This window comes from Strongylocentrotus purpuratus, unplaced genomic scaffold (assembly GCF_000002235.5).
Source record: "Strongylocentrotus purpuratus isolate Spur 01 unplaced genomic scaffold, Spur_5.0 spur5_scaffold_4, whole genome shotgun sequence".
Taxonomy (NCBI): Eukaryota; Metazoa; Echinodermata; class Echinoidea; order Camarodonta; family Strongylocentrotidae; genus Strongylocentrotus; species Strongylocentrotus purpuratus.
The window spans coordinates 28,124,825-28,149,793 of NW_022145610.1; the positions used below are offsets into that span (position 1 = coordinate 28,124,825).

Sequence of the window (24,969 nt, forward strand, 5' to 3'; positions counted from 1 at the left end):
GCAAAACTGGTCGAGAGTGGTTCCATCTCTCCAACCAGTGAACACGCCAGCGGCGTTGGTTCACTTTAGGCCCCTGGTGTTCCTGATGAACCTTCTTTCTGATGATCAGCAAAGGCAACTCATTGATTTAGGAGATGTTCAGCCAGTAACACCAGCTCCACAGGTTCCAGCGGCGGTTCCCCAGCCTGAGCTTTGGCTAGACCGGGGTCAACCTGAGGTGGAACCTCACAATCCAGTTTCACAGGTTCTAACACCGGTTCCCCAACCTGAGCTTCGGCCAGACCAGGGTCAACCTGAGGAGGAACTTAGCGACACAGCCACTGCCACATCGTTCTATAGGGGTTTTGATGCTCACTATCACCTGGACCGTATGCAAGCCTCTATATACAGGTCCAGGGGATATCCTAACCCGCTGACTCCGGGGAGGGTTCCGGACAATTTGGTCAATGTCGAGGGGGGAGTTAGGAATTTCTGTGACCCAGAATCCTTTACAACCTCTTCGCTTGATCAGATGCTCGGGAACTTTCAGGAGGGATCGCTGTGGCGTTATGCGGTGGGAATCCACCCAAAGAAGGCTTCAGTGTATACATCCGAACACTGGGACCTGTTGATGCACTACCTAGCACACACCCGAGTGGTTGCGCTGAGTGAAGTCGGGCTCGACTTCTCAGTGCCTCAGAACCAGTGGATGCATCAGGAGCAACTCCTGGATCGCCTCCTGGATCTGGGTACCCTCGGGAAAGTGCTGGTTATGCATCTTCGAGGCATGGATGACGACCCCATGGGCAATGTCGTACACAAGATAGCCCTGAGGACACTGCGGGAGAAGTGCATGGTTAACCAGAGGATCCTTTTACACTGTTTCTCTGGTGATACCAGGTTGGTCCGTGAATGGACCAACGCCTTCCCACATTGCTACTTTGGTATCACAGGTCTTGTAAAGACCTTTAACATAGAGCAATATGCCGCAGTATGCGAGATCCGCGGGGATCGTCTTCTTTTGGAGACTGATTCCCCACACCTTAAGGTCCATCCTGAGTTGGAGTATAATACTCCTTACTTTCTTGGCGATGTAGGCCAATTGGTGGCGGATATTCGAGGGGTTCCTCTGTCAGAAGTGATGTCGGCTTCCTTTGCAAATGGACTGAGGCTTTATGGATAGGCCTCTAGTCCATATAGTAGTTCATTCCTGTTAAAAGAATCCTGTTATATTATTATTGCTTTATTCTACTAAATTTTATAAAGCAGTGCTGGTATTGGAAATATTATTTCTTCACATTTTTATGGAAGTTAAAGAAATAACTTATTAACCAGCTATACAATTTTATTTGTCATTAATATTTTTTTCGTAGCTTTCTAGGGAAGTGGCCTAGGACGATGTGTCCTTGAATTAGTTTGGCAGGATTATCCGTTGTTATATAAATACAGGATTTTCCGTTGTTATATAAATACAGGATTTTCCGTTGTTATATGAATACAGAATTTTCTGTTGTTATATAAATACAGGATTTTCCGTTGTTATATGAATACAGGATTTTCCGTTGTTATATAAATACAGTTTGGCAGGATTATCCGTTGTAATATAAATACAGGATTATCATATAAATACAGAATTTTCCCAATACTCTCTTGTTCTGGAATGTGCATTAGACTCGGTCACTGGACAGTTACCTAGAGTTTAGTGTATTTGCAAATTTATGGATTGTAGTATTGGAGTGTAAATCAATTTAACTCGGTGTGCATGAGACTCGGGCACTGGATGGTAACCTTGGAGTTTAGTGTACTCGCAAAATTATGGATTGTATTAACGGAATGTAAGTCAATTTTTATTCTGTCTGATACCCTAGGACTGTCTAGGATATCAGGTTCCCCCGGTTCTTTTCTTATGCTCTAATGTGAGAGTTTTTGTGATTTCGCAATATCTTTGATATATGCGACAATCTAATGAACCTGGAGGAATGTTGTAAAAGAATGCCAATTCCCTCCTTATACCCTTGGCTAATATGCCTGGGTAACTTTCGTGGACGTGTAACTAAGTACATATGCGTGACAAGGCGCTGGATATCTCACCAGTGCCCCAGTACTTAACACACTATGTATGCATCTTGGATGCACGTACGCGTCCGTCCGTTGCCACCCTCTTAAGGGTGTGTGACGTGTAGCAATGATCCGGTATGTCCAGCGTAGCAGGCCATTCTGAAACTTGAGCTGCGACTGTGCAGATACTGTCTACTACATGTACTTTCAGCCGGCAGACTTGATCTTTGGACTCACGAGTTACCGTAAGACTCTGAGTTATACGCTGAGCTTCAGAGATCTATTGAAGCTGACCCAGAGTTATCTGTATTGAGCCGTAAAGTTAATATAAGGTTAGTGAACCATATTATTTCATGTCATCCTCCATTGTTTCGTGCTAAAGCCAGGGTAATAATCGGGAGCGCCAGGAGGGTCAAATCTGACTGACATGAGCGCTATACAAGAACCCACTATTATTATTATTATTATGATAATTGTCTCCACCAAGTAAAATGGTGGTTACTAACTCTGCCATCCTTCACCCATCATCTAGTTTAAGACTACTGATATTAACTCTTGGTTTACAATAAACTTCTGTTAATTATCTACTTCATTATTGTTAATTTTTATTTTGTACATTATAAAATTTCATGTTTTTTTTTCTTTCTTATTCTTCATAGTTACCCATGCCAATTATGTTTTCCTTTGTTTTGATTTAATAATAATAATAATAATAATAAACAATATTTATAAGCGCACCATATTCTGACTTAACAATTATTTACCAAAACTTATAATAAACACACAACTTATACATCTGTTCTTTATTCAATAAATCATGCATATATAATAATAAAAAATAAGATAAGAGTGAGATCAAACAAACATACATACAAGAGGTCAAACATAGGATCAAACATAGGATCGAACAAACAAAAAATAAGACGGTGTGCACCTCCTTTGACCGACTCACAACTGCAGAATATTATTTATGAATTAAAAAGGTGCGTTTTCAGCAAGGACTTGAATTGGTCGAGAGAATGAATATTATGAAAGTGCGCTGGTAATTTGTTCCAAAGGATAGGGGCATTTACTGAGAAAGCTCGGTCGCCATATTTTGTAGCGGTACGAGGTCCGAGGGTTAACTGCAAGGTTGATGATGATCGAAGAGGTCTTAAAGAACTAGAAGAACGTAAGGAAATCAAATCTGAAAGATATTTAGGGGCTTGGCCATGGAGAATTTTGTATGTAAGAAGAAGAACTTTGAATGTGATACGATGGTGTATGGGAAGCCAATGAAGAGAACGCAATATTGGGGTTATGTGCTCAAACTTTCTCGAGAGAGTAACAAGCCTTGCAGCAGTATTCTGAATTCTTTGAAGTGGAAGTAGGGACGATTGCGGAAGACCAGAGAAAATTGAATTACAATAATCAAGGTGGGAGGATACAAATGCATGGGTTAATTTTGCAGTTGTTGGCCGGTCAAGTAGTTTCCTAATTTTCCCAATTTTGAAGATTCCAAAAGATGCCGATTTACATACGTTTTTAATGTGCTGTTGAAAAGTAAGATTTTTGTCGATTAAAACACCCAGGTCTCGAACGTATTCACTACCCTTCAGTGAGCCATCTCTGGTAACCAAGTCGGGGAAGGAATTGGTGTTTCTGAATTTGATTCATTTATTTTGCAAATGTTTATGTTTTGTTATCTTCTGTTTAATACTGGTTTTTGTTTGTGATATAATTTGTATATTTTTTATTCAGTTAAAACTGCTGTTTAGGCTGAGAGGGTTACCTTGTTTAAATAAATGAAAAGAAATGAAATGAAATCATTATCCATTCTCTTCTGTGTACCCCTGCAACAGGCAAATCACAGATCCCAGCAAAACCTGCCAGCGATGGAATGATCTGGAGAGAGAACTGCGAGAGGAAGAACTTGAGGAGAATGATGAGGATAAGGATCCCCTTGAAGATTCTGACCCTGAGGAGTGGGGTACAGATGACACCCCTTGGATCCAATGCTCCCCAAGAGAGAACTTCTACTCTATTAATCCCAGTGATCAAATTGTGAGTTGCCACATTGAGGGTTCAGTGACACAAAGACGTAACTCCATATTTTGCCAAAATGAGTATTTGATATCAAAATGTTCAGAAAAATGTGGGCTTTCCAGGAAACACAAAGACTTAACTCCCCCATTGAAGTCGATGGCTAGTGACACGTAGACTCAACTCCTTAAGGCCCAAGTGCTCAGTGACACATAAAGCACTTTTTCTCAAAATGGCCAAAATGGAGTTACATCTTTGTGTCACTGGTCCCTCGATATGTACTTTTCTTCAATTTTTCAATTATTTTTAAGGCATAACAGTGAGGCTAACATAGGTTTAGCTAAAGCTTGAATTTGTTCTTGTATTTGATGTCTTTCCTTGGCCTTTTGATGGAGCATAGCAATCATAACTTATAATCTTTGCAGCCATGTAATGTACGATTTCATTAGAGTTTCACGATTTGTTGGTATGGCATGCAAGGTACCCGGGGTTACTCGTGGTCTGCAGTCGGTGAAGTCGCCTCATATTATCCCAAGGAGAGTTGTTTGGGTGGAGACAGTCCTGAAGTTACAGACTTACATGTACATTTAGAGTTCTCTTGCTAGCTCTCTATGTTCGCATTGTCTTTGGGAACTATGCACTTTGACCATATGATAAGCGCCAATGGCGCTATATAAATCTCATGTATTATTATTATTATTATTATTATTATTATAACACTTCTTTGTTGTGAGTTGTTATGTGCAATCACTTCTTAATATCCTTCGTACCTTTGCTACTGCAGCCCCTAAATTATGGAACAGTTTACCAATCAGTATTCGTCAATCCCCATCTGTAGAGTCTTTCAAGGAAATTTGGAAATATTTTTTGTGTAATAGTAAGTTATAGGGCAGTTTTGTTTAGAGTAAGATGTTTTAATTTGTATTATGTATTATTATTGCTGTATATTTATTTTACATTGTACCCTTGTTTTGTTAAGCGCTTAGAAAAATTGTATTCAGTGCTTTATAAATGTAATTTATTATTATTATTATTATTTCCTTTTGTTTCATCATAGAGTGCTAGTTCTGTAGCTGGTACTGAGAAACTGAAGGAACTCTTGAAACGGTTTGAGGCAGAAATCATTGAGCGAGGACCTCGTGTCAGAGCCAAACAGCCACAGCCAGAGGAGAAGAAACCAGAACTCCATTGGCACGTCCATTCTCGTAAGTTATGAAATCTGTCTTTAAAAAGAAAAATGAATTTGTACCAAATGTTACAGCACATGTTATGCCAGCTTACTGATGGAGTAAATTGTTTGTGAAATGTCAAAAAAAAATATTTTAGTTTTTGAATTTCCTAGATCTATAGAACACCCTTTTCTGTGTAATTTGTATTTTTCTTCATACTGGTCCATGACACCTGAATGTCCATTCTTGTAAAACTTGAAATCTCCCTCTCTACCCCATTCATAAGGATAACAAATTCACACATAAGAGAGTCAGTGAATGACTAACTGCATGAACGGGTAGCATAACCTTTTGTATTGATATGTGTGTTTCGGTGCTTGTGTGGGTGTTGGTGTGGGTTTGGGTTTGCGTGTGGGCGTGTATGTATGTTTGTAAGTATGTGTAAAATGAATGGCAAGTAGAGATTTAAAAAAAGTAGCTTTAAGCTACAAAAGTCAGATGTGTACCTACTACGTATTGTATGTGACATACAGAATTATGAAGCGTATGTTTGATACTGTTTCATATGTGAACTAATACCCTTTCATATTGCATCTATTGAAGTCATACCGATGAAAATACTGATTAAATTCTCCTTATGTAAACAGAGGTGAAACGCCGCTTTCCTTGCTGTCCTTTTCATATTGCGGGTGAAATTTACTCGCCATGGCAAACTAACACTTTCAGGAAGTGAAGAATTATTGTGCAATTATTAAGCCCGAGCCCAATCTAGTTAGCATGCAGCTTGTTCGACAAAAAGTCAATAAACACAGCTGGTTACGAAAAAGCGCAGGTACACTGCGACCTTTGACCATTTTCATCGGTCTTTTAATCAGTGTTTTCCCCCGAACGCATTCACAGTGGCTGTTTCATCGGTGTCACAACGATAGAAAGAGAATTTCTCCTGCTTTTGAGCAGGAGAATTTAATCCTCTATTTCTCTTCTTTTCATTGGCTTTTTCTCCTCTGTACCATTCATAGTGGCTGTTTCATCGGATGCGTCCAATGAAAATCAGGCCAGTTTGAAAGGGGTATAAGGGTGTTCCATCCAACTCTCTCTATTTCCATCGCTGTCTCCCTGATCACTCTCTCACTTCATCTCTCTTGATGTTCCTATCGTTTCCAGATGGCCACCACTCAGCAAGCGAGAGTAGCGATAGTGAATCTGATTCGGACACCTCGTCTGGCGAGGAGGACAAAGATTATGATTTCCGCATCTCATGTCTGGAGAACAGAGCTAATCATCCATGGCGGCTGGCTGAGAATCTATGGTTCAATCAACCAGGAGAGGTTAGTTCTTGTGATATCCATCTGTTAAGCTTTCTTTTAAAGCCTGTCTTTACTAGTTTGGCCAGGAGGGATTAGACCACCCAGTGTGGTCACTGACAGGTGGCTATCTCATCAACTCAGCTCTCAATTAACATAAGAAAAAGGGCATCATGGGGGATCAACAGGTACCGCTTAGGCATTGTTGGCTGTATAGAGGGAGCAAGTAGCTACCAGTAATACAATGGGGCTTGTGTCTTCCTTATTCACTCTGTGCCCTTTCTCAATATTTTGCTCTCTCTCTCTCTCTATATATATATATATGTTGCTGTCTCTCTTTTCCATCTATCTCTCTTATTTCTATCTTGACCTTATGTATTGTAGTAGTATACACTTTTTTTTTCCTTTTCTCTATTTATGATTGTGTATACATTTTCTTATATCTTATTCTCTATTGTTGGAAAGCTTCCTTTTTTCTCTCACTTGTTCTGCATATTATATAATAATATATTCCTATCTTGAAATACATTAGGCCTACTTTCTTGTATCGCTCCTTTCTGCACTTCATTTCTCCTCCATATTCACCCTGTTTACAAATGTATATCAGATTCTCTCTTTCTGAATATTTCTCCCTCTTTCTATTTTTCTGGCCTTTCTCTTCCCCTGACCTGTTGCTACCAAATTCTCTTTCCCCTTTTGTAATCCTCAGGGATGAATTGATGATACATGATTGTTTTTCACCAGTACATATTATTCTTGTGTCATTTATTCCCATAGTTTTTAATGAAGTCTTCTTGTCAACTAAGGGGGGGGGGGGGGAATCATGGTTTTATTGTTGTTGTTGTTGTGCTTTACATGTTTGTATTAACTGTCTCTACTCCTAGATGAATGATGGTCCTCTGTGCAAATGTAGCATCAAACAGAAAAAGTCAGGCATCAGGCATAACATCTTCCCAGGAGAGAAACCTGTTCCAATCTGTGAGCAACATACCAACAATGCATCCAAACTACATCACTACAGAGTCACCATCTCCCCTACTACAAACTTCCTTGTAAGTAATCTATCTCTTTCTCAATCCCTCTTTATCATCCCGTTTGTAGTAATCTATCTCTTTCTAAATCCCTCTTTATTCAGTCCGGTTGTACCCACAGAATACACTGTTGCATAAAGACCTTCCTCAGAACTATGCTAAAGATTTGAGATTATCAATTATTGATCGCAATTTCTCCAGTAATTGCATTATGATTCAATATGCAAGTGACTTGGGACTAATGTTCAATGCAAATTAAATGCATCCCTTTTAATCATAAGACCAGGCTCAATTGTAGAAATGAGGTATTAACCAGAAGATAAACAAAACGTCACAGTTTTCACTAATTTGTTTCAAAACATTGTACATGCGAGAGAGTCATGAGATGAAAATTGTGTTTTAACGAAGGAAAACTTTGGTAAATGTATTGTAAACGCTGTTATTTTCGCGTGATTCATTTTTCGCGCTGAGCGACCCCAAAACATATTCGCTGGTTCTTAACTTTGCGTTGCACGCAATTTAGCCCGTTCACAACACGCAAAAGAAGTCATGCTTATTTTTTCACGAGTTCTAAAATTTGCGTTTGCCAATCTTAGCACAAAATCTGCGAAAATTAATGTATCACAAATATTTAAACTTTTACAGTATATTATTTTGTACACCTGGCTTCACGATTGGGCAGTCAGGCCTTTGGTGCACGTTCCTAACTCTTACGAATCCCAGTTCTGTCATGTTAATGTCGCATTTGCAAGTTCTCTTTGGACTGTTCATACTTGTACCATTATATTTACATCAGGCTCATGAAACATGTATTTACGGTGTAAATCTAACGATCTGTTTTGGGTTTTTATATTTCAGACCACGACTCAGACGGTCATTGTCTTTGACAAACGAGAATACATCTTTGAAGGATTCTCTCTCTTCTCGCATCACTCTTTGGATGAAGTACCCGAATGTAAGGTGGTCCGCTTTGGCCGGGAGTACACCCTTCACTTCTTCCCAGAGCCTCTGCCTGAGGTATAACTGAAATTCATCAGCTTCTTTTTTGATTGAATCTAGTTGGTCAAAAGACCTCAAGCAACTAGTAGTAAACCTCTTTAGGTCCACAGTAGTCACAGATGCAATCCTTTGTGAATAATAAGTGAAAATTATAACACAAGTTGTTTTTATGTGTAGAATACAAGTATCACACAGAAAGACTTTTGTTAGGCTTATTAATTTAATGATTGTAGAGAATAACTTGGTCTTTATACTGTATATGAATTTTAGGGTGTAATATCTCATTTCTGTTTATTCATCAAAAATCCTTCAGCACTTTACGGTGAAAGGCTTGGATTTATTTGCAAGGTTCTTGTTTGAGGAAATCCTGGAACTTTGGGATTTTGATTTTAAAGGTGAGTGCTTATGTTAATTCAGATGCAATGTAATCATAATTGCATATTGCACTAAATCCACTAATATTCAGTTCAATTTAGGTTTCAAGTGGTTTTCAATAACCATCTATTCAAATGTAGGGTTTAAATGGTTTCCCTGTTTTCTTCAAGATTTGAGGGGTGAGGCAAATAAGCATAATGTGTTAGGCTGAACCAAATGCGAATCTGGATGGAGAATGAAAGATCAAGATTGTCAAATCCTGTGCATAAGACTACTGATCATTCCATAATTAGAATTATGAAAAAACTGTTGTTTTTTGTAGATTTTTGGATAACAGGTACGGTATACATTAACTGTGAGTTATAGTATGTGTTCTGATGCCCTTCGCACTCTTAGCAGATGGTATCGTAAAAGAAGCCTTTGAGCCTCCTACCATTTTCTTTACCCTCTTTCTCTTCTCTTAAAGTGACTCGGTACTTTGTCTCAGATTCTGAAACAAAATCTTAGATTTGGCTCATGCTGCAATCATAATTATATAAACCTTTAGGTCAGTCAGGAATCCCATGACTTTTACAAGCTGATTGCCTGTCTGATTATCAAGATATTTATGATTGGAAATCAACTTTTTTTCGTTTTCCTAACGGTTTTTGTCTCGCCTGCGTAGCAAAAAAGCGAGACATAGGCGCCGCTTTTCCGGTGACGGCGGCGACGGCGACGGCGACGGCGGCGTCAACATCAAAAACTTAACCTAAGGTTAAGTTTTTGAATTTTTGATATAATTTTAAAAGTATAAGTTCTTAGTCAATGAAACTTTGACTATGGGGTAATCAAGTATCCCCAATCATGTGAGTAGAATTTCAGATCACAAAGTCAAGGTCAAAGGTCATTTCAGGTCAACAGACTTGGACTATGTTGTAGCATCATCATTGAAAACTTAACCTAAGGTTAAGTTTTTGAATTTTTGATATAATTTTGAAAGTATAAGTTCTTAGTCAATGAAACTTGGACTATAGGGTTATCAAGTCTCCCCAATCATGTTAGTAGAATTTCAGGTGACTAAGTTAAGGTCAAAGGTCATTTAAGGTCAACAAACTTAGACTTTGTTGTGGCATCAACATCAAGATTTTCAAAATGCTTCTTCTTCGTTATTTTTCAACCGATTTTGATTCTGATTGTTTCATATGATAGGGCTAGGAGGGGGATTTAAAATTTCTACACAGAATCGTGAAATTCACTATCGATGCTAATTTATGCAAATTTATTCGAAATCACAAAAAAGGCGTCTTCTCCTTCATTTCTAGATCGATTTTTATTTGGTTTGCTTTATATCGTAGAGCTAACTTTGGTACACTAAACATTTACACAGAATTTTGAAATTGTTCTCCATTAATTAATTATGGTAATTTATGCAAAATTTATTCCAAAAATAACAAAAATTGCTTCTTTTCCCATTTCTTGACCGATTTTGACTTGGTTTGCCTTATCTGGTAGAGCTAAATTTGGAACACTAAACTTCTACACAGAATTGTGAGATTTTGCTTCATTGATTATTTATGGTACTTTATTGCAAATGAAATGAAATTATGTACCTTCCAGGGCATCAAATTTTTATTTTTTGACCAGTTCAAAAGTGTACCACATAAAATTTAGGATATTTGTTGTTGCGAGATGCGGATGAGCGCTACGTCATTGACGTTCTGGTTTATCATATTGAATTGCGTTATGCAGGCGAGACCGCCGAGAGCGTTTCCCTTGTTTTATAACTCTACAGTCTATAGGGGAAAATGTGTATGGTAAAGCTGGTCTCTCAAAGATTTTTACTTTTTTGAGGCACTTCATGATCATTTTGAAGCCCAATTTATTAGGTCTTCAATATAACACCATATCACAGACACTGATAACACGTAGAGCCACCCATCTCAGATTTAACATTGTTAAACGATGCCTTTGATTCGCACAGGAAAAGAGAATGGATGCCATCACTTCCATTTCATGCCTCGCTTTGCCCGCCTCCTTCCCAACAACGGCAAGGAGATCCTCTCCATGCACCACGTGATCCAGTACCTGATCCGCAGTAACAAGCCCATCATAGATCCGGCCAAGCTGGACGACTGGCTGGCGGTCAGCGAGACCGCTTGGCAGAGATATGTGGATAAGCTTCAGCATATGATTGCCACACGCCCAGGGAAGGTGAACAAATATGAAATAAGGACTGTTGATTTGTGATTTGAGGGTTTTATCTTTTGTTTTATAGATGAGTAAATGGACACTTAAAGGAATGTGATATGCATTTGTTTGAGATAGAAATCAAAAGTCAGGTTTGTTTACTTAAAACTGATTTTACCGTAACAGAGTAGTTGATGAATAAATTTGAGTATATATATATATATATGCAGTTTACAACTAATTTATTCATACACATTGTAAGTTTGATGTTTTTTTTTGTTTTTTGTAAATTAAGAATGAAAGATGGACTGATTGAATTAGGCCTTTTATTGAATACTTTAAGATGTAAACTTTAAGAAACATAAATCGGGACAAATGAATTTTTCACATACATAACAAATTATATAACTTGGTAATGGTATGTTTAGTTGTTGACTGTGTAATACAATAATTGTTTTTCATGTCTTCTCTATATTACTCAGATATTTAGACAATGTTATGCACATGCATGAAGTAACAGCAAATATATTTTACTTGGTATATGCTGCTGGAGTGCTTTTTTAGCAAGCATCTCAAGTGATTGATTACTTGACAATAATAATGATTGAATGTGGTGTAGATAATCATCTTTTTAATTCATGGAGCTTTTAGAAGAACTTTCAGATATCTACCGGTACTATGTTCATTCATAAACCAACGTTTTGAAAGATTTCTCAATTTTCATTACCTTTTTCTTCAGAAACCGTCATCGATACGCATTGATCAGCTTGACCGAGATCAGATGAATCCAGATAAGAAGACCTTTCCTGTCGTCGTTCATTTTGGTGTCCGTCCTGCCCAACTCTCTTACATTGGAGACCCTAAGTGAGTCTCTTGTTTCTCTTTACTACACCAATCACAATATATATACAGTCAGGACTGCTTTAGTGACCACCTGTTTAGAAAGACCACCTGTCTACAATGACCACATTTTGTTGATTTCCTTTGAAAATGGGTGCTCATTGAAATATGACCTAAAGGAACCTGTTCATAAAGACCACATGTCAATCAAAACCACTCTTCCTGTCTCCCTTTGATGGTCTTTATAGACAGGTTTCACTGTATATACATAACCCATTCCAAAAAAAAAGTAGACTTTCCAAAAAAGTCTAAAAAAATGGACCGTTTCATGCAATTTCAGATGGTCTAAAATAATACTTTTTCACTCAAATAGAACCAAATTTCTTGGGTTACAGAAAATAATGGTCCTTACCTTTGTCGTTATAGAATATTGTTCTTGCAAGTATCCATCAAAGGTTCGTCGATTGTCACACTTTGATCTGTACAAGGTTTGTCGATTGCCACACTTTATTCTTACCAACGTTCGTCGATCGCCGCACTTTACTTTGACCAAGGTTCGTCGATTGCCACACCTTGATCTGTCCAAGGTTTGTCGATCGCCACACTTTACTTTGACCAAGGTTCGTCGATTGCCACACTTTGATCTGTACAAGGTTCGTCGATTGCCACACTTTATTCTTACCAACGTTCGTCGATCGCCGCACTTAACTTTGACCAAGGTTCGTCGATTGCCACACTTTGATCTGTACAAGGTTCGTCGATTGCCACACTTTATTCTTACCAACGTTCGTCGATCGCCGCACTTTACTTTGACCAAGGTTCGTCGATTGCCACACCTTGATCTGTCCAAGGTTTGTCGATCGCCACACTTTACTTTGACCAAGGTTCGTCGATTGCCACACTTTGATCTGTACAAGGTTTGTCGATTGCCACACTTTATTCTTCCCAACGTTCGTCGATCGCCGCACTTTACTTTGACCAAGGTTCGTCGATTGCCACACTTAATTCTTTCCAAGGTTTGTCGATCGCCGCACTTTACTTTGACCAAGGTTCGTCGATTGCCACACCTTGATCTATCCAAGGTTTGTCGATCGCCACACTTTATTCTGACCAAGGTTCGTCGATAGCCACACTCTACTCTTACCAAGGTTCGTCGATCGCCACACTTTACTCTTACCAAGTTTCGTCGATTGCCACACCTTGAACTGTCCAAGGTTTGTCGATCGCCACACTTTATTATTACCAAGATTCGTCGATCGCCACCCTTTACTCTGTCCAATGTTCGTCGATTGCCACACCTTGATCTTTCCAAGGTTTGTCGATCGCCTCACTTGACTATTATGTTCGTCGATCGCCACACTCTACTCTGACCAAGGTTTGTCGGTCGCCGCACTCTACTTTGACCAAGGTTTGTCGATCGCCACACTTGACTATAACTAAGGTTCGTCGATTGCCACACTTCACTCTTATCAAGGTTCCTCATTCACCATACTTTACTCTTACGAAGGTTTGTCAAGAAAAAAAGTGTCCCCCCCCCCCAATAATAATAAAACATGTCTTAATTTGATACCAGTGTTTGAAAAAAAGGAGTATTTTTTTAGACTCTATAACTCAGATTCTACTTCATTTCAAGCCAAATTTCCTTCCCAGGTGTGCAACAGAATTGCAAAAGCTCATTTACTGTGCAGGGGCAGACACTCTTTCCCCTCCCCTCCAAACACACCTCTTGTCACTTGGTCTCTATGCTCCCTCGGGAATCGGTCTTGTCTGCATCTGGTATATCTTGTTCATGTTGTTGTATCATAAGTATATGTGGTGTTATGCTTTAAATGGGCATGAACATTAATTCTTGGCGTGCATATTTTGGTATATATAATTACGTTTTCTTCATGACAAAAGTTTAACTTGATCACAATCGGTAAAATCATTATGCACTTAACCACATATAACTGAATTGTAGGACCGGTATGGACCAGATTGCACATTATTAAGAAGAAAATGCAAAATCTCCCTATCGTGGGAGAGGGAGACACCGCTCAAACATCCTCGGACCCTGCCCTCACCCACCCCCCCCCCCCCAACCCCCAACCCCCAGCTCAGTTGCTTCACTCCCTCACAAAGTCTCAAGCTCTAAGTTTGCAACCCTGCCAATCTTGCCATTATGCTATACCTGGTGATGAATGGATGAAGACTTTCTTCTGACCCCAAAAATTGTTTGCTCATTACAGCACTGTCAATGGCTATTAAGAATCATTGTAAATATGTATAAATAATATGTGAACAGAAATACTGTATGTATTCAAAGTCAATACAATTGACATATTATAAATATTGAAGATGCTTTAATTCAAGATCAATGAAGGCTACGTACTGGTTATAACTTCCAGCCCATTTTTAACATATCATGGGTATGACAAATTGCAAAATATTTGTCGTGTGGAAATGTAATTTGTGAATGACATGAAAGGATCATTATTTAGGTACAAAACAATTGCATACAATTCATCGCGTGTGGAATAACAGACTATAACAAACTACAACCACTTTGTTTTATACATTTACCTACATGCACAATAATGCCTATAATTAGAATTACCCAAACCTATAGGAATTATGCTGTGCAGTATATTTCATTCAGACAATTCATGACTATTCAATGCATATCGACACTGTGAACTTATTAAATATCATAAACGAACACATGCATTATATGCCGATAGGCCAAGTTTTGGAAACCATTCCCATCAAGACTCTGAAATCTCAATAAAATTGGTACAGCTTTTTGCATGGTATGTCTATAAACAATCACAATATTGAGAGCTTTTGAGATCAATGTTCAAGGTTGTCTTTGAACATCTTTGTCACTAATATACAAGAGGCACGAATGCCAAGTGAGTGGCTGCACAAGATTATAATGTATATTTTAGTTTAGAAACTACATGTATTCTCTTCAAGGGATAGTTCAGTTTTGGTATAGAGGGCTCTACACAAAACCAGCCGCCATTTTCTTTTTTAATGCTTCCTCTTTTAAACAGAGGTTTTTGTGAGATATTAACACTGATAACACTATCACTGCCTGAAATACAAGACTATCACTATCAGGCATTGACCCCATTACCTCCCCCCTAAAAAGATACTCTCCTTGTGTATATGCATGGTACTGTTGTTTTTTTAAAACTATGACAAAATAGCTAAATGGCCCTTTGAGAGCCTGAAACTTTTCAAAGATAAAGAATTAGACATCAGTTACAACTTTTTCTTGTAGCATGGACCTAGATTGACCTCCCATAGGCCATAGCTTAATAAAAAAATGTTGCTTTATATGCATGAGGTATCCCTGAGCAGCAAATTGTTTACAGAATTTTGTAACAAAATTGACATACCATTTTGGTTTGAGCTGAAAAAAATATATAGCAACAAACAATTTGTTTTCTTCTTTCTATTGATGATTAATGAGCATGGGTGGATCTTAAAGAAAAATAACAGTAATCTGATTCAACTCCTGTATTTTAATGGAACAGAGCAATTGAAAATGGTGCTTCGGACGTTACATTTTCCGTAAACAATGTAGACCCTCATTTAACCCACAAGAACAATAAATTAATGAGATTGTATATGGTTTGAATGAGCTTATTAGTTACTCCAAGTGATTATATTGAAGGAAAATATAATTTAATTATAGTAGCGCTAATATTCGAAAAATACTCAAAATTTGAAAAAGTTGTCTCAAATTTTCTGTAAACGATTTTGTAACTTCCGAAACAACTTTGAATTTAAAGTAGTAGAAAATATATGAACTGCAGGACATATCTATCCTAACATTTTGTTAACATCACATGGCAGCTACCCACCAAAACAAAAAATTTGCAACACATTATTACAATACTATTTTATGGTTAAAACCAATTTTCCGCAATGTCCAAAGCAAAGAAACCCAATTAAATGATGATAATCCATCTTTAAGGGTATCTAGAGTGAATAAATTGTTTTGAAATAAGTTATTATAAGTTTTAACACAAGTCAAATCACAAATCAGGCCTTTCAAATCAAATAATTTTTTGTAATCACAAGAAGGGTGTTTCCGATGTTACACAATGGTGGTTGCACAAATTCTTGATGATGAGCAGTGTCTGATTCATTGAATGAATATTCATCCACATGATGAGTGAAGAGATCGCCATGTTGTTTTCTAGCGCCAACTTGATGATTTTCAGAAGATACATCATCAAGACTCAATTGTGATATATCCATACCATCAATAGACAAATCGTCCTGACTGAGTGAAGTCGAGGGAGCAAATTTTTGCTTTTTCTTGGGAGTACTGGCAGCAATACATACTGGTGCTTCTGCTAGGTCTACATCATGCAGACTTAGTTGCAATAAATCTTGTAGTAACTCACTCATAAATACTGCCTGAATGAAAATCCATGTCATCGATAGACAGATCATGAATATGATTAATCCCTGCTGCTGTGGCCATGTTAGAGTCTTAGACTTGTTATATCTGAAAATATAATGATTATTTTCAATCATGATATGATTGATTGATATTCACAGAGATTAAGTTTTTATAGTTTTTCAATGCAGTGAATGACTCCTGTCAGTAGGCCTATAATGTAGACTTTCTGCTTACTACATGCTCTACAGAAAATACTTCCACTATCCACCTCCCTGCACGATATATCATTGGCCAGAAGTACATCACCTCATCTGCAATGAGTTGGCAATGTAGGTTGATGCACTGTGTTGGTTTGGGAGTACGATTATGGTGTTTGCATTTGCTCTGTGTGCGTGTCCGTGTGTGTGTGTGTGTAAGTGTGTGGGAGCGCGTGCGAGTGAGTGGATGTATGTAAAACTTGTGGCAGGGGCATTATTACATTACGAAAAGCTCTCGTTGTACCCCACCACTATAGCACAGCAGTCAATGTAATCTGGTAGGGTAGCACTACCCCAGTTTTGTTTCTCTCGTTAAAAACTTTGAGAGAGCTATTACTATTACACAGGCACCAATGGAAATCTGATGGGGTCTCACTACCCAGTCAGACCGCAGCGCTCGCCAAATCGCCCGTATTTATTCAAGTCGTATGCACGTTTTTGCTCCTCATGAATACGTAATAAGCAAAAACATGGCACAGTTCTCATCTTTCTGCTATGCTCAGGATTCAAATAATGACATTGAATTCGTCATGAATATTGAGCCAGAACTATAGACATTATAATGTACTATTCAATAAATAGTGAGTGAAGTTTCAAAATTTGAAAAAAACACCCAAAAAAAACTTGCAAAAAAAAACATTTGAAGAGTCGGATATACACGTTAAATAACCATTTTTATCGGGGGTGCATCTCGCTGAATTTTGGCTTACCACATAATGTAGATATTTTCCTAACATAATATTATACTTCCTGTCAATGTCTGTCTCAATACCACTACCCCACTTTCGATTCTCTCCTTACAAACTGGGACAGAGCCTTGAGGCTCTAAGTGAGAGATTAAGATATTGGATTGCAGTGGGACTCTTCATCATCTTACGTAATACTAGTGTAAACAAACTCTTACTGGGGTCTGCCTGAAAGGAAATGAGAAGTAGGAAATAAGTATTTTACTTGTTTTAAGATATTTTCATGTCCTAAAGTCACTAATAATTTAGATGAAGACCAAAATGAAAGTTCGAACGAAGCAAAATGACCCATAATTGGCAATATAACAACAATTTTAACTCTGGCAGCAACCCCTGCATGTGTCTTTCTCCCTTCTCCCTTCCTTTCCCCTTGTATCATGCTTATCTCTCTCTCGCTATCACCTCATCAAGGTCTCGGTGGGGGTTGATTACAGCGCTATAGTGTTTACTTAGGGCTTAATCACAATCTCAGCTCTAGTACAAGTAGAAATGGTGAAAGTCAAATGGGGGTTTCAATTTTAACCGACGAGTTTTCGTCATGACAGATAAACTTTGTTATGTTAATTGTCAAGGGTATGGAGTTATACAGTAATAAATCCATGTTTTGAGGAGGGAACTTTTGCTTCTGTAGGTTTGTTTGTTCATAGACTTAAAACATGTAAGTCTATGGTTTGATAAATAGAGGTCAAGGAATTTAGGAAATGTTAGTTTTGAGCACACTCTTCCAACTACCATTTGAAATCAATTCATGAATGAAATTATATGCTCTTCCAAAGAATAGAATTACAGCTTTTCTAAATCTAAATAAAACAAAATTGTTATGTATCAATTTGAAATAAAAACCTGCAGACTGTGAATGTACATTTACAGTAATTTACAGCAAATCAGAAATATCAAGTATAGTCATGAAATCCTAATTAAAATTTGAGCTCAAGGCCTCAAAATCCATGCATTACCCCAAAGTTAACATGAAGCGGAAAATATGCTCAGAAGCGATGAAGATCGAGGTTGGATACATGCTTGTAGGTATTTTACATGGTTGAAAGTATGGCTGAAACTCTGTAGCAGCAGCCATGCACTGATTCAAAATTTAGGACTGATCCATGCAGCCTGCTATAGCAAAAAAAACATGCGCAATAATAATTAAGATGCCTTTTTGTCAAGTTGTGTTATCACCGAACAAACACACTCTCTGGCCCATCAAAAATTAAGCTTTAGTCTAAAAGAAATGGTCTCTTTACTATGAAATACATCCCAATATCTCCATGGAAGTCTATGTAGGCCTATTGTTGTGGGATCGGTGTATTATGTTATTGGCGGTAGGAGAGGTACATCAATAAATATGAAGAAGTAAGGATAGACTATATTAAGAGTATTTATTATCTCCAAACTTTGGAGACTCGAATCGGTCACCTCATTATGAACTTCCACATTGTAAAATACAAGATGAAGAGAGAGCCAGCTAGAAAGAGGGTCTTGATCAAATGGAGATCAAAACTAATCTCCTCTCTACAAAGCCAGAACATGTCATAATTTATACAGAAGGATACAAAATGGATATGAGGGTAGGTTACATTGTGTCAAAGGAACAAAAACAAGTTCCCTCTCACAGTCATTTAGCTAACACATGTAATCTGTTCTGGGAAAGGGTCTTATGAAACAAAGGGGGTTTTGGTTATTGGGAGAAAGACAGGAACTCTTTTGTTTTGGAGGTTTGGGGGCTCTTATTGAGTGTATACAATTTGGGGTTTATTTGGCTAGAATAAGTTATTAAACAAATGTCTTGGAAGGAGGTCTGGTATTTCGCAGGGTGGGTCTTATCTGTATTGGGGCATATACTGAGTGATATTACATATTATTACCGAGGGGTGTAGACTTGTACTACCATTACATAACACTATATAAAGGAATTGGTGTGCACCTAAACTTGGACTACAATTTAAGAAGGATACATCATTCTGGATAATCACCATTCGTTCATCATTTCTTTCCTGGGCCTTGATAACTGCATAGATAAGGTGAGAATATTTCTTCTAAGGTATTGATAGTTGCTCACTCAATGCAATTAAAGTATATAGATTATTATTAATGCATGACATATTTCAGCATGAATATTTGTGTTTAACATCTATAATGTACAATAGTCTAGTATATGTGTTATAAATGATTTAAAGATGTACAGTGTATGTGCTCCATTGTTATGATTGTAATTTTGCAAATGACCTTGTATGTAGTGTAACGGCATGATCGAAACCAAAAAGGTACAAAAAGTTTGAAGTTGAAGACTATCAGGCCAAATAGGAATTATTCATGAATCAGTTCAACAAAAAGTATGATGATGCGCCCAGCACCAATCCTGCTTGCATCAGAAAGAAAGAAAAAAAAATTGTTATTGTCTTGGTTTGTAGAATAATCTCATTTTGCATATCATTCTTGACATGTTTGAACTGTTTATATAAAATTACTAACCAATAATTCAAATGTTTTTTCCATTGCAGCTTCACCTGTGGAATGGAAAAACTGTTGTCCAAGGAGACTGGGTGGCTGTGTTTTATTCAGGCAGCAGATTTCCCCCCATTGGACAAGTTTCGCACCTGGACAATGTAAATGGTATTGCCTCTGTCCGATTTCTGAAAGGGCGGAGGCTTTCCAAGACAGATGTTCAGGACGTGGAGAATCAGTTTATCATTTGCACCCTTCGTGTACAGTACGTGCATGAAAAGGATGAATTTTTCACACACCCTCTTATGAAGGACAAAGTAGAAATTGCTAAACAAATGAATAGTGAATTTCATATGTGACTCCCTTTCCTCAAACCCACATAAAGTGGCCAGATATATGTGCTATGAGCCAAAATGTGTGAATTATAGTAGGCTTGTTGCATTTTGAGGTACAATGATTACTAAGGACACATATTCCTTGGATCAACAAAAAAAAATTCATCCAAACTCTGTATCTATGCAAATTAGGTCTAACTTCCATAATTTATGCAAATTTATTCATTGTAATATGATATTCCATTACAATGGTGTCTTTATTGACTCATTTAAAAGAGAACATATTTTTTGGATCAAAAGATTTGTTTTGTTAAGCTCTGTTTATATGCAAATTAGGCCTAATTTGCATAATTTATTCAAATGTATCATAGGCATCGTTTAACAATGTTAAATCTGAGATGCACGGCCCTACGTGTTATCAGTGTCTGTGACATTGTGTAATATTGAAGCCCTAAAAAAAATCGCGCTTCAAAATGATCAAGAAGTGCCTCAAAAAAGTTTTTAAAAATCTGTGACCGGTTTTACCAAACTTGTTTTCCCCAATAGACTGTAGTGTGATTTTCCAATCATAAATATCTTAATAATCAGACAGGCGATCGGCTTGTAAAATTCATGGGGTTCCTGATTCACCTAAAGGTTTATAATTATCATTGCAGCATGAGCTAACTCCAGGATTTTGTTTCAGAATCTAAAACAAAGTTACCGGATCCCTTTAATGGAAATGGAATATCTATTACAATGGTGTTTTTACCAAGATATTGGAATTTACATATTCCTTGGATCAAAAGAAGAAAATTAAGCCAGAGACACTCTGTATGTATGCAAATAAGCAAATTAGGCTTTATTTTGTGAGATAATGAAAAACTGAATTTTAATGACAGACATCAAATGCATAATTTTGTATGAAAAATGGTTGAAACCACTGCTTTTTAGAGAGCACCCTCTTTTGTTTGAATGGCTTTTTTAAAAATAATGATGGGCCTTTTACTAAGTCACTTTTTCTTTACCTTTCGAGCATGGTGGTGTTGTACTTATTTGTTTGTAATGTTATTGTGCATGTTTTGGATACTAAAGCTCGGCCTTGCCAAAACTATACCACCCCTTTAATGTAATCAGTGTAAAGGCATATCTTTTCAATGCTACACATTGATGATTTAGGGAGTAGAGAGAAATTAATGAACAGATGGATTTGTGATGTAACCAGTTGATTTTTCAACAAAATTAATATGTCCAACAGATAGGGTGCCCTTTCCAATGAAAACGATACCAAGAATAGTCCTTTTGGTAGTGTAGTTTTGCATCTCTTAGAGTGATACCATGTCAGGTTCCCTTTTTTGTCAATTTTTACCAAGTCAATGCGCCTTAGCGTCGAACAATGAGCAATACGTATGCCATTATTAGTGTGCATTCAGCTGTGTGCCAATGATGGGCATAGTTGCTCGATGATATGATGACAGGAACTGCGATTTATAAGGAAGTGACTTGGTAAAAATGGCAAAAGTGGGAACCTGACATGGTCTTACTTAAGACGTCTTACAACAAAAACTACTCGTCCAAAATTACTGTTCTTGGTATCGTTTCTCATCTGAACGGACATTCTATCCGGTGGACACAATCATTTTGTTACTTTATTTTGGAAAGTTCCCCATTGCATTGTTGTTGTTGTTGTTGTTGTGTTTTTTTTTGTTTTGTTTTTTTTGGGGGGGGGCTCCCTGTTTATACATAAACCATTGTTATCAGAGCTAGTTTAAAAGTTGTTTCAATGTAATTTGTAATGAGTGTAACAATGACAATTTTGTTTTCCTTCTATTTTTTTCATATATAGATAATGTTTAAATATCTGCATTACTGAAATGATCTTTGAATTTTTCAAATATTTCTATAACTAGAATATTCATGTTCCTATGATAATATTTTGAAAAACATAAGTCTTCCATATGTATTCATTTAATTCAAATAGTAATACAGACCTTTCACTCTGTAATAACAAGCATTTTTCACTTTCTTAAACCCATGTTACATTAACCCATTTATGAGTGGTTCCCAAAATGTCCTGAACAGGGGAACATGGACTGCAGTTGATTACCAGCACTTGTAAGAGTAATAATAAAGTGAATATCATATATATATATATATTTTGAATAAAAACTACTTTGTTGTTTCAAAGATTTGATTATGATTGATATATATTGTTCTGTATGAGATAAGTGTCACATTCAACAAACCTTGGACAGATCAAGGTGTGGCAATTGCATACCTCTGAAAGAGTAAAGTGTGGCGATCGACGAACCTTGGTAACAATGTGGCGTGGAGATCGACGAACCTTTGAAAGAGTAAAGTGTGGCAATCGACGAACCTTAGTAAGAGTATGGTGTGGCGATCGACAAACATTGGAAAGAGTAAAGTGTGGCGATCGACGAACCTAAGAGTATGGTGTGGCGATCAACGAAAATTGGGAAGAGTAAAGTGTGGCAATCGATGAACGTTGGTAAGAATAAAGTGTGGCAATCGACAAACCTTGGACAGATCAAGGTGTGGCAATCGACAAACCTTGGACACATCAAGGTGGGGCAATCGACAAACCTTGGAAAGAGTAAAGTGTGGCAAACGACGAACGTTGGTAATAATAAAGTGTGGCGATCGACGAACCTTGGTAATAATAAAGTGTGGCGATCAACGAACCTTGATCAAAGAAAAGTGTGGCGATTGACGAACCTTGAAAAGAGTAAAGTGTGGCGACCGACGAGCCTTGAAAAGAGTAAAGTGCGGCGATCGACAAACCTTGGAAAGAGTGTGGCGATCGACTAGCCTTGGACAGATCAAGGTGTGGCGATCGACACACTTTGGAAAGAGTAAAGTGTGGCGATCAACGAGCCTTGGAAAGAGTAAAGTGTGGCGACCGACGAGCCTTAGAAAGAGTAAAGTGCGGCGATCGACAAACCTTGGAAAGAGTAAAGTGTGGCGATCGACGAACCTTGGTCAAAGTAAAGTGTGGCGATCGAAAAACCTTGGACAGATCAAGGTGTGGCAATCGACGAACCTTGGTCAAAGTAAAGTGTGGCGATCGACAAACCTTGGACAGATCAAGGTGTGGCAATCGACGAACCTTGGTCAAAGTAAAGTGTGGCGATCGACGAACGTTGGTAAGAATAAAGTGTGGCAATCGACAAACCTTGTACAGATCAAAGTGTGGCAATCGACGAACCTTTGATGGATACTTGCAAGAACATTGTTCTATAACGACAAAGGTAAGGACCATTATTTTCTGTAACCCAAGAAATTTGGTTCTATTTGAGTGGAAAAGTATTATTTTAGACCATCTGAAATTGCATGAAACGGTCCATTTTTTTAGACTTTTTTGGAAAGTCTACTTTTTTTTTGGAATGGGTTACATGTATACGGGGCCAAAGGGTGATTTTTCCCTTGGTACTATTGAAAACTCCCGAATCTCTCCAATTACATATATATTTTCATTGTGAGGAAATTAATGTGATACAATTTGGGAAAGAACTCCTCGGTGAAAATCAATATCTAAATCGTCAGCAGCAAAGTGATGGAAGCATTTTAATTTGTGGCTTGTCCACTCTTCTGTCAAAATATGGACAATAAGAATAGAGCTAAAAAGTGAAAATGGCAAAATTTTATTTGTGCACTGTATTTTGATGAGGATGGATGGAGTCAGAGAGACTTGGTCAGAACTTTTGTGAATTAAAGTTATTTGCCGTGATGAGTATGATACATTATAGTCATCCAATTATCACACTGAGAGAGAAAAGGGTAATTGATACCATTAAATAGTCTTCTCGGTCTTAGCAGACATTCTGAATTAAAATGTGTAAAATATAGGTTCATAGAATTAACTTCACAAGGAAACGGTTGCATTCTAAGAAATGTAATTAATGTAAAGAAAACAAACTACAGTATTGTATATGGTGTTCAATCTTGTAGTATTCAGGGTTTTGTAGATTAGCCTTGTGCTAAACAAGTTATCCGAAAATGTGTAGCTTTTGTGTACTAATATTTCTACTACTATTCCAATTTGGTTTCCACCAGCTATCGTAAGCTGCTCAAGTCCTTCACCCGTTTGCGTCACCTCCTGCTGAACAAGCCCAGAGTGACTGAAGCTGATAAGGAGAAGCTGGCTGAGAAAGAGGCCAAACTGCAGAGAATCCGCGTCCAGGGAAGCAGGGTGCGGGAGGTCACCGCGGAGGTCAGCAGTGAACACATGCTAGCCACTGGTGTAGGAGTTGATATATGTCAGGTGGGTATCGTGACATTTTACCTTGTTTACACACACATATTAAAGTGAATTTGCAAGGAAAATCAGTCAATGAGCAGCTATTAAAGAAGAGAAACCTTGGTCTTTATCTCATTTGAACAATCACAGCATCAACATCAGCACCAACCACAACGACAATATTATAGCACATGTCGCATTAATGTTTTTATGCCTCCAAAGTGCTTTTGCAATTATTACAGATTCATCCAAGCTGCCATGGCTTATGTCATAGCAGGTCAGATTAAAGGTAATACAAAGTTATGGGAATTTTGAGAATTGGGTGGATAGTATTTCTTTACAATTTTGATATATTTGGATGCCCCTGTGAATGTATTATAAGTACTGGAAAATTTAGCCCCTAAAACACTTCTGCTTTCGAGAAAAATTGAATATAAAAATTTACCGGTACTCCCGGTAAATTTTGATAAATTTCAAATAGCGCCTACGGTCGTACAATGGTAGCTGCGATCATGAAAATCTCAGAATATGTAGTTGTGATATATAATTTCCAAACTGAATTAGAAAATCTGTTGATTATTGTAAAAAAATATTGTTTTATAGCTTAATT

At 37.6% G+C, this 24,969-nt stretch overlaps 1 protein-coding gene across 1 annotated transcript in view; it reads left to right on the top strand.

Moving 5' to 3' along the window:
• Window positions 1-24,969, top strand: part of LOC585199 (ribonuclease 3) — a 45,687-nt gene that overhangs the window by 11,764 nt on the left and 8,954 nt on the right. Inside the window, exons 6-14 of the mRNA XM_030998176.1 lie at window positions 3,879-4,080; window positions 5,117-5,264; window positions 6,393-6,556; window positions 7,417-7,584; window positions 8,422-8,580; window positions 8,876-8,957; window positions 10,898-11,127; window positions 11,843-11,967; window positions 24,176-24,383. Of these exons, the coding sequence (XP_030854036.1) occupies window positions 3,879-4,080; window positions 5,117-5,264; window positions 6,393-6,556; window positions 7,417-7,584; window positions 8,422-8,580; window positions 8,876-8,957; window positions 10,898-11,127; window positions 11,843-11,967; window positions 24,176-24,383 (1,486 nt within the window). The remainder of the gene's footprint in view (window positions 1-3,878; window positions 4,081-5,116; window positions 5,265-6,392; window positions 6,557-7,416; window positions 7,585-8,421; window positions 8,581-8,875; window positions 8,958-10,897; window positions 11,128-11,842; window positions 11,968-24,175; window positions 24,384-24,969) is intronic.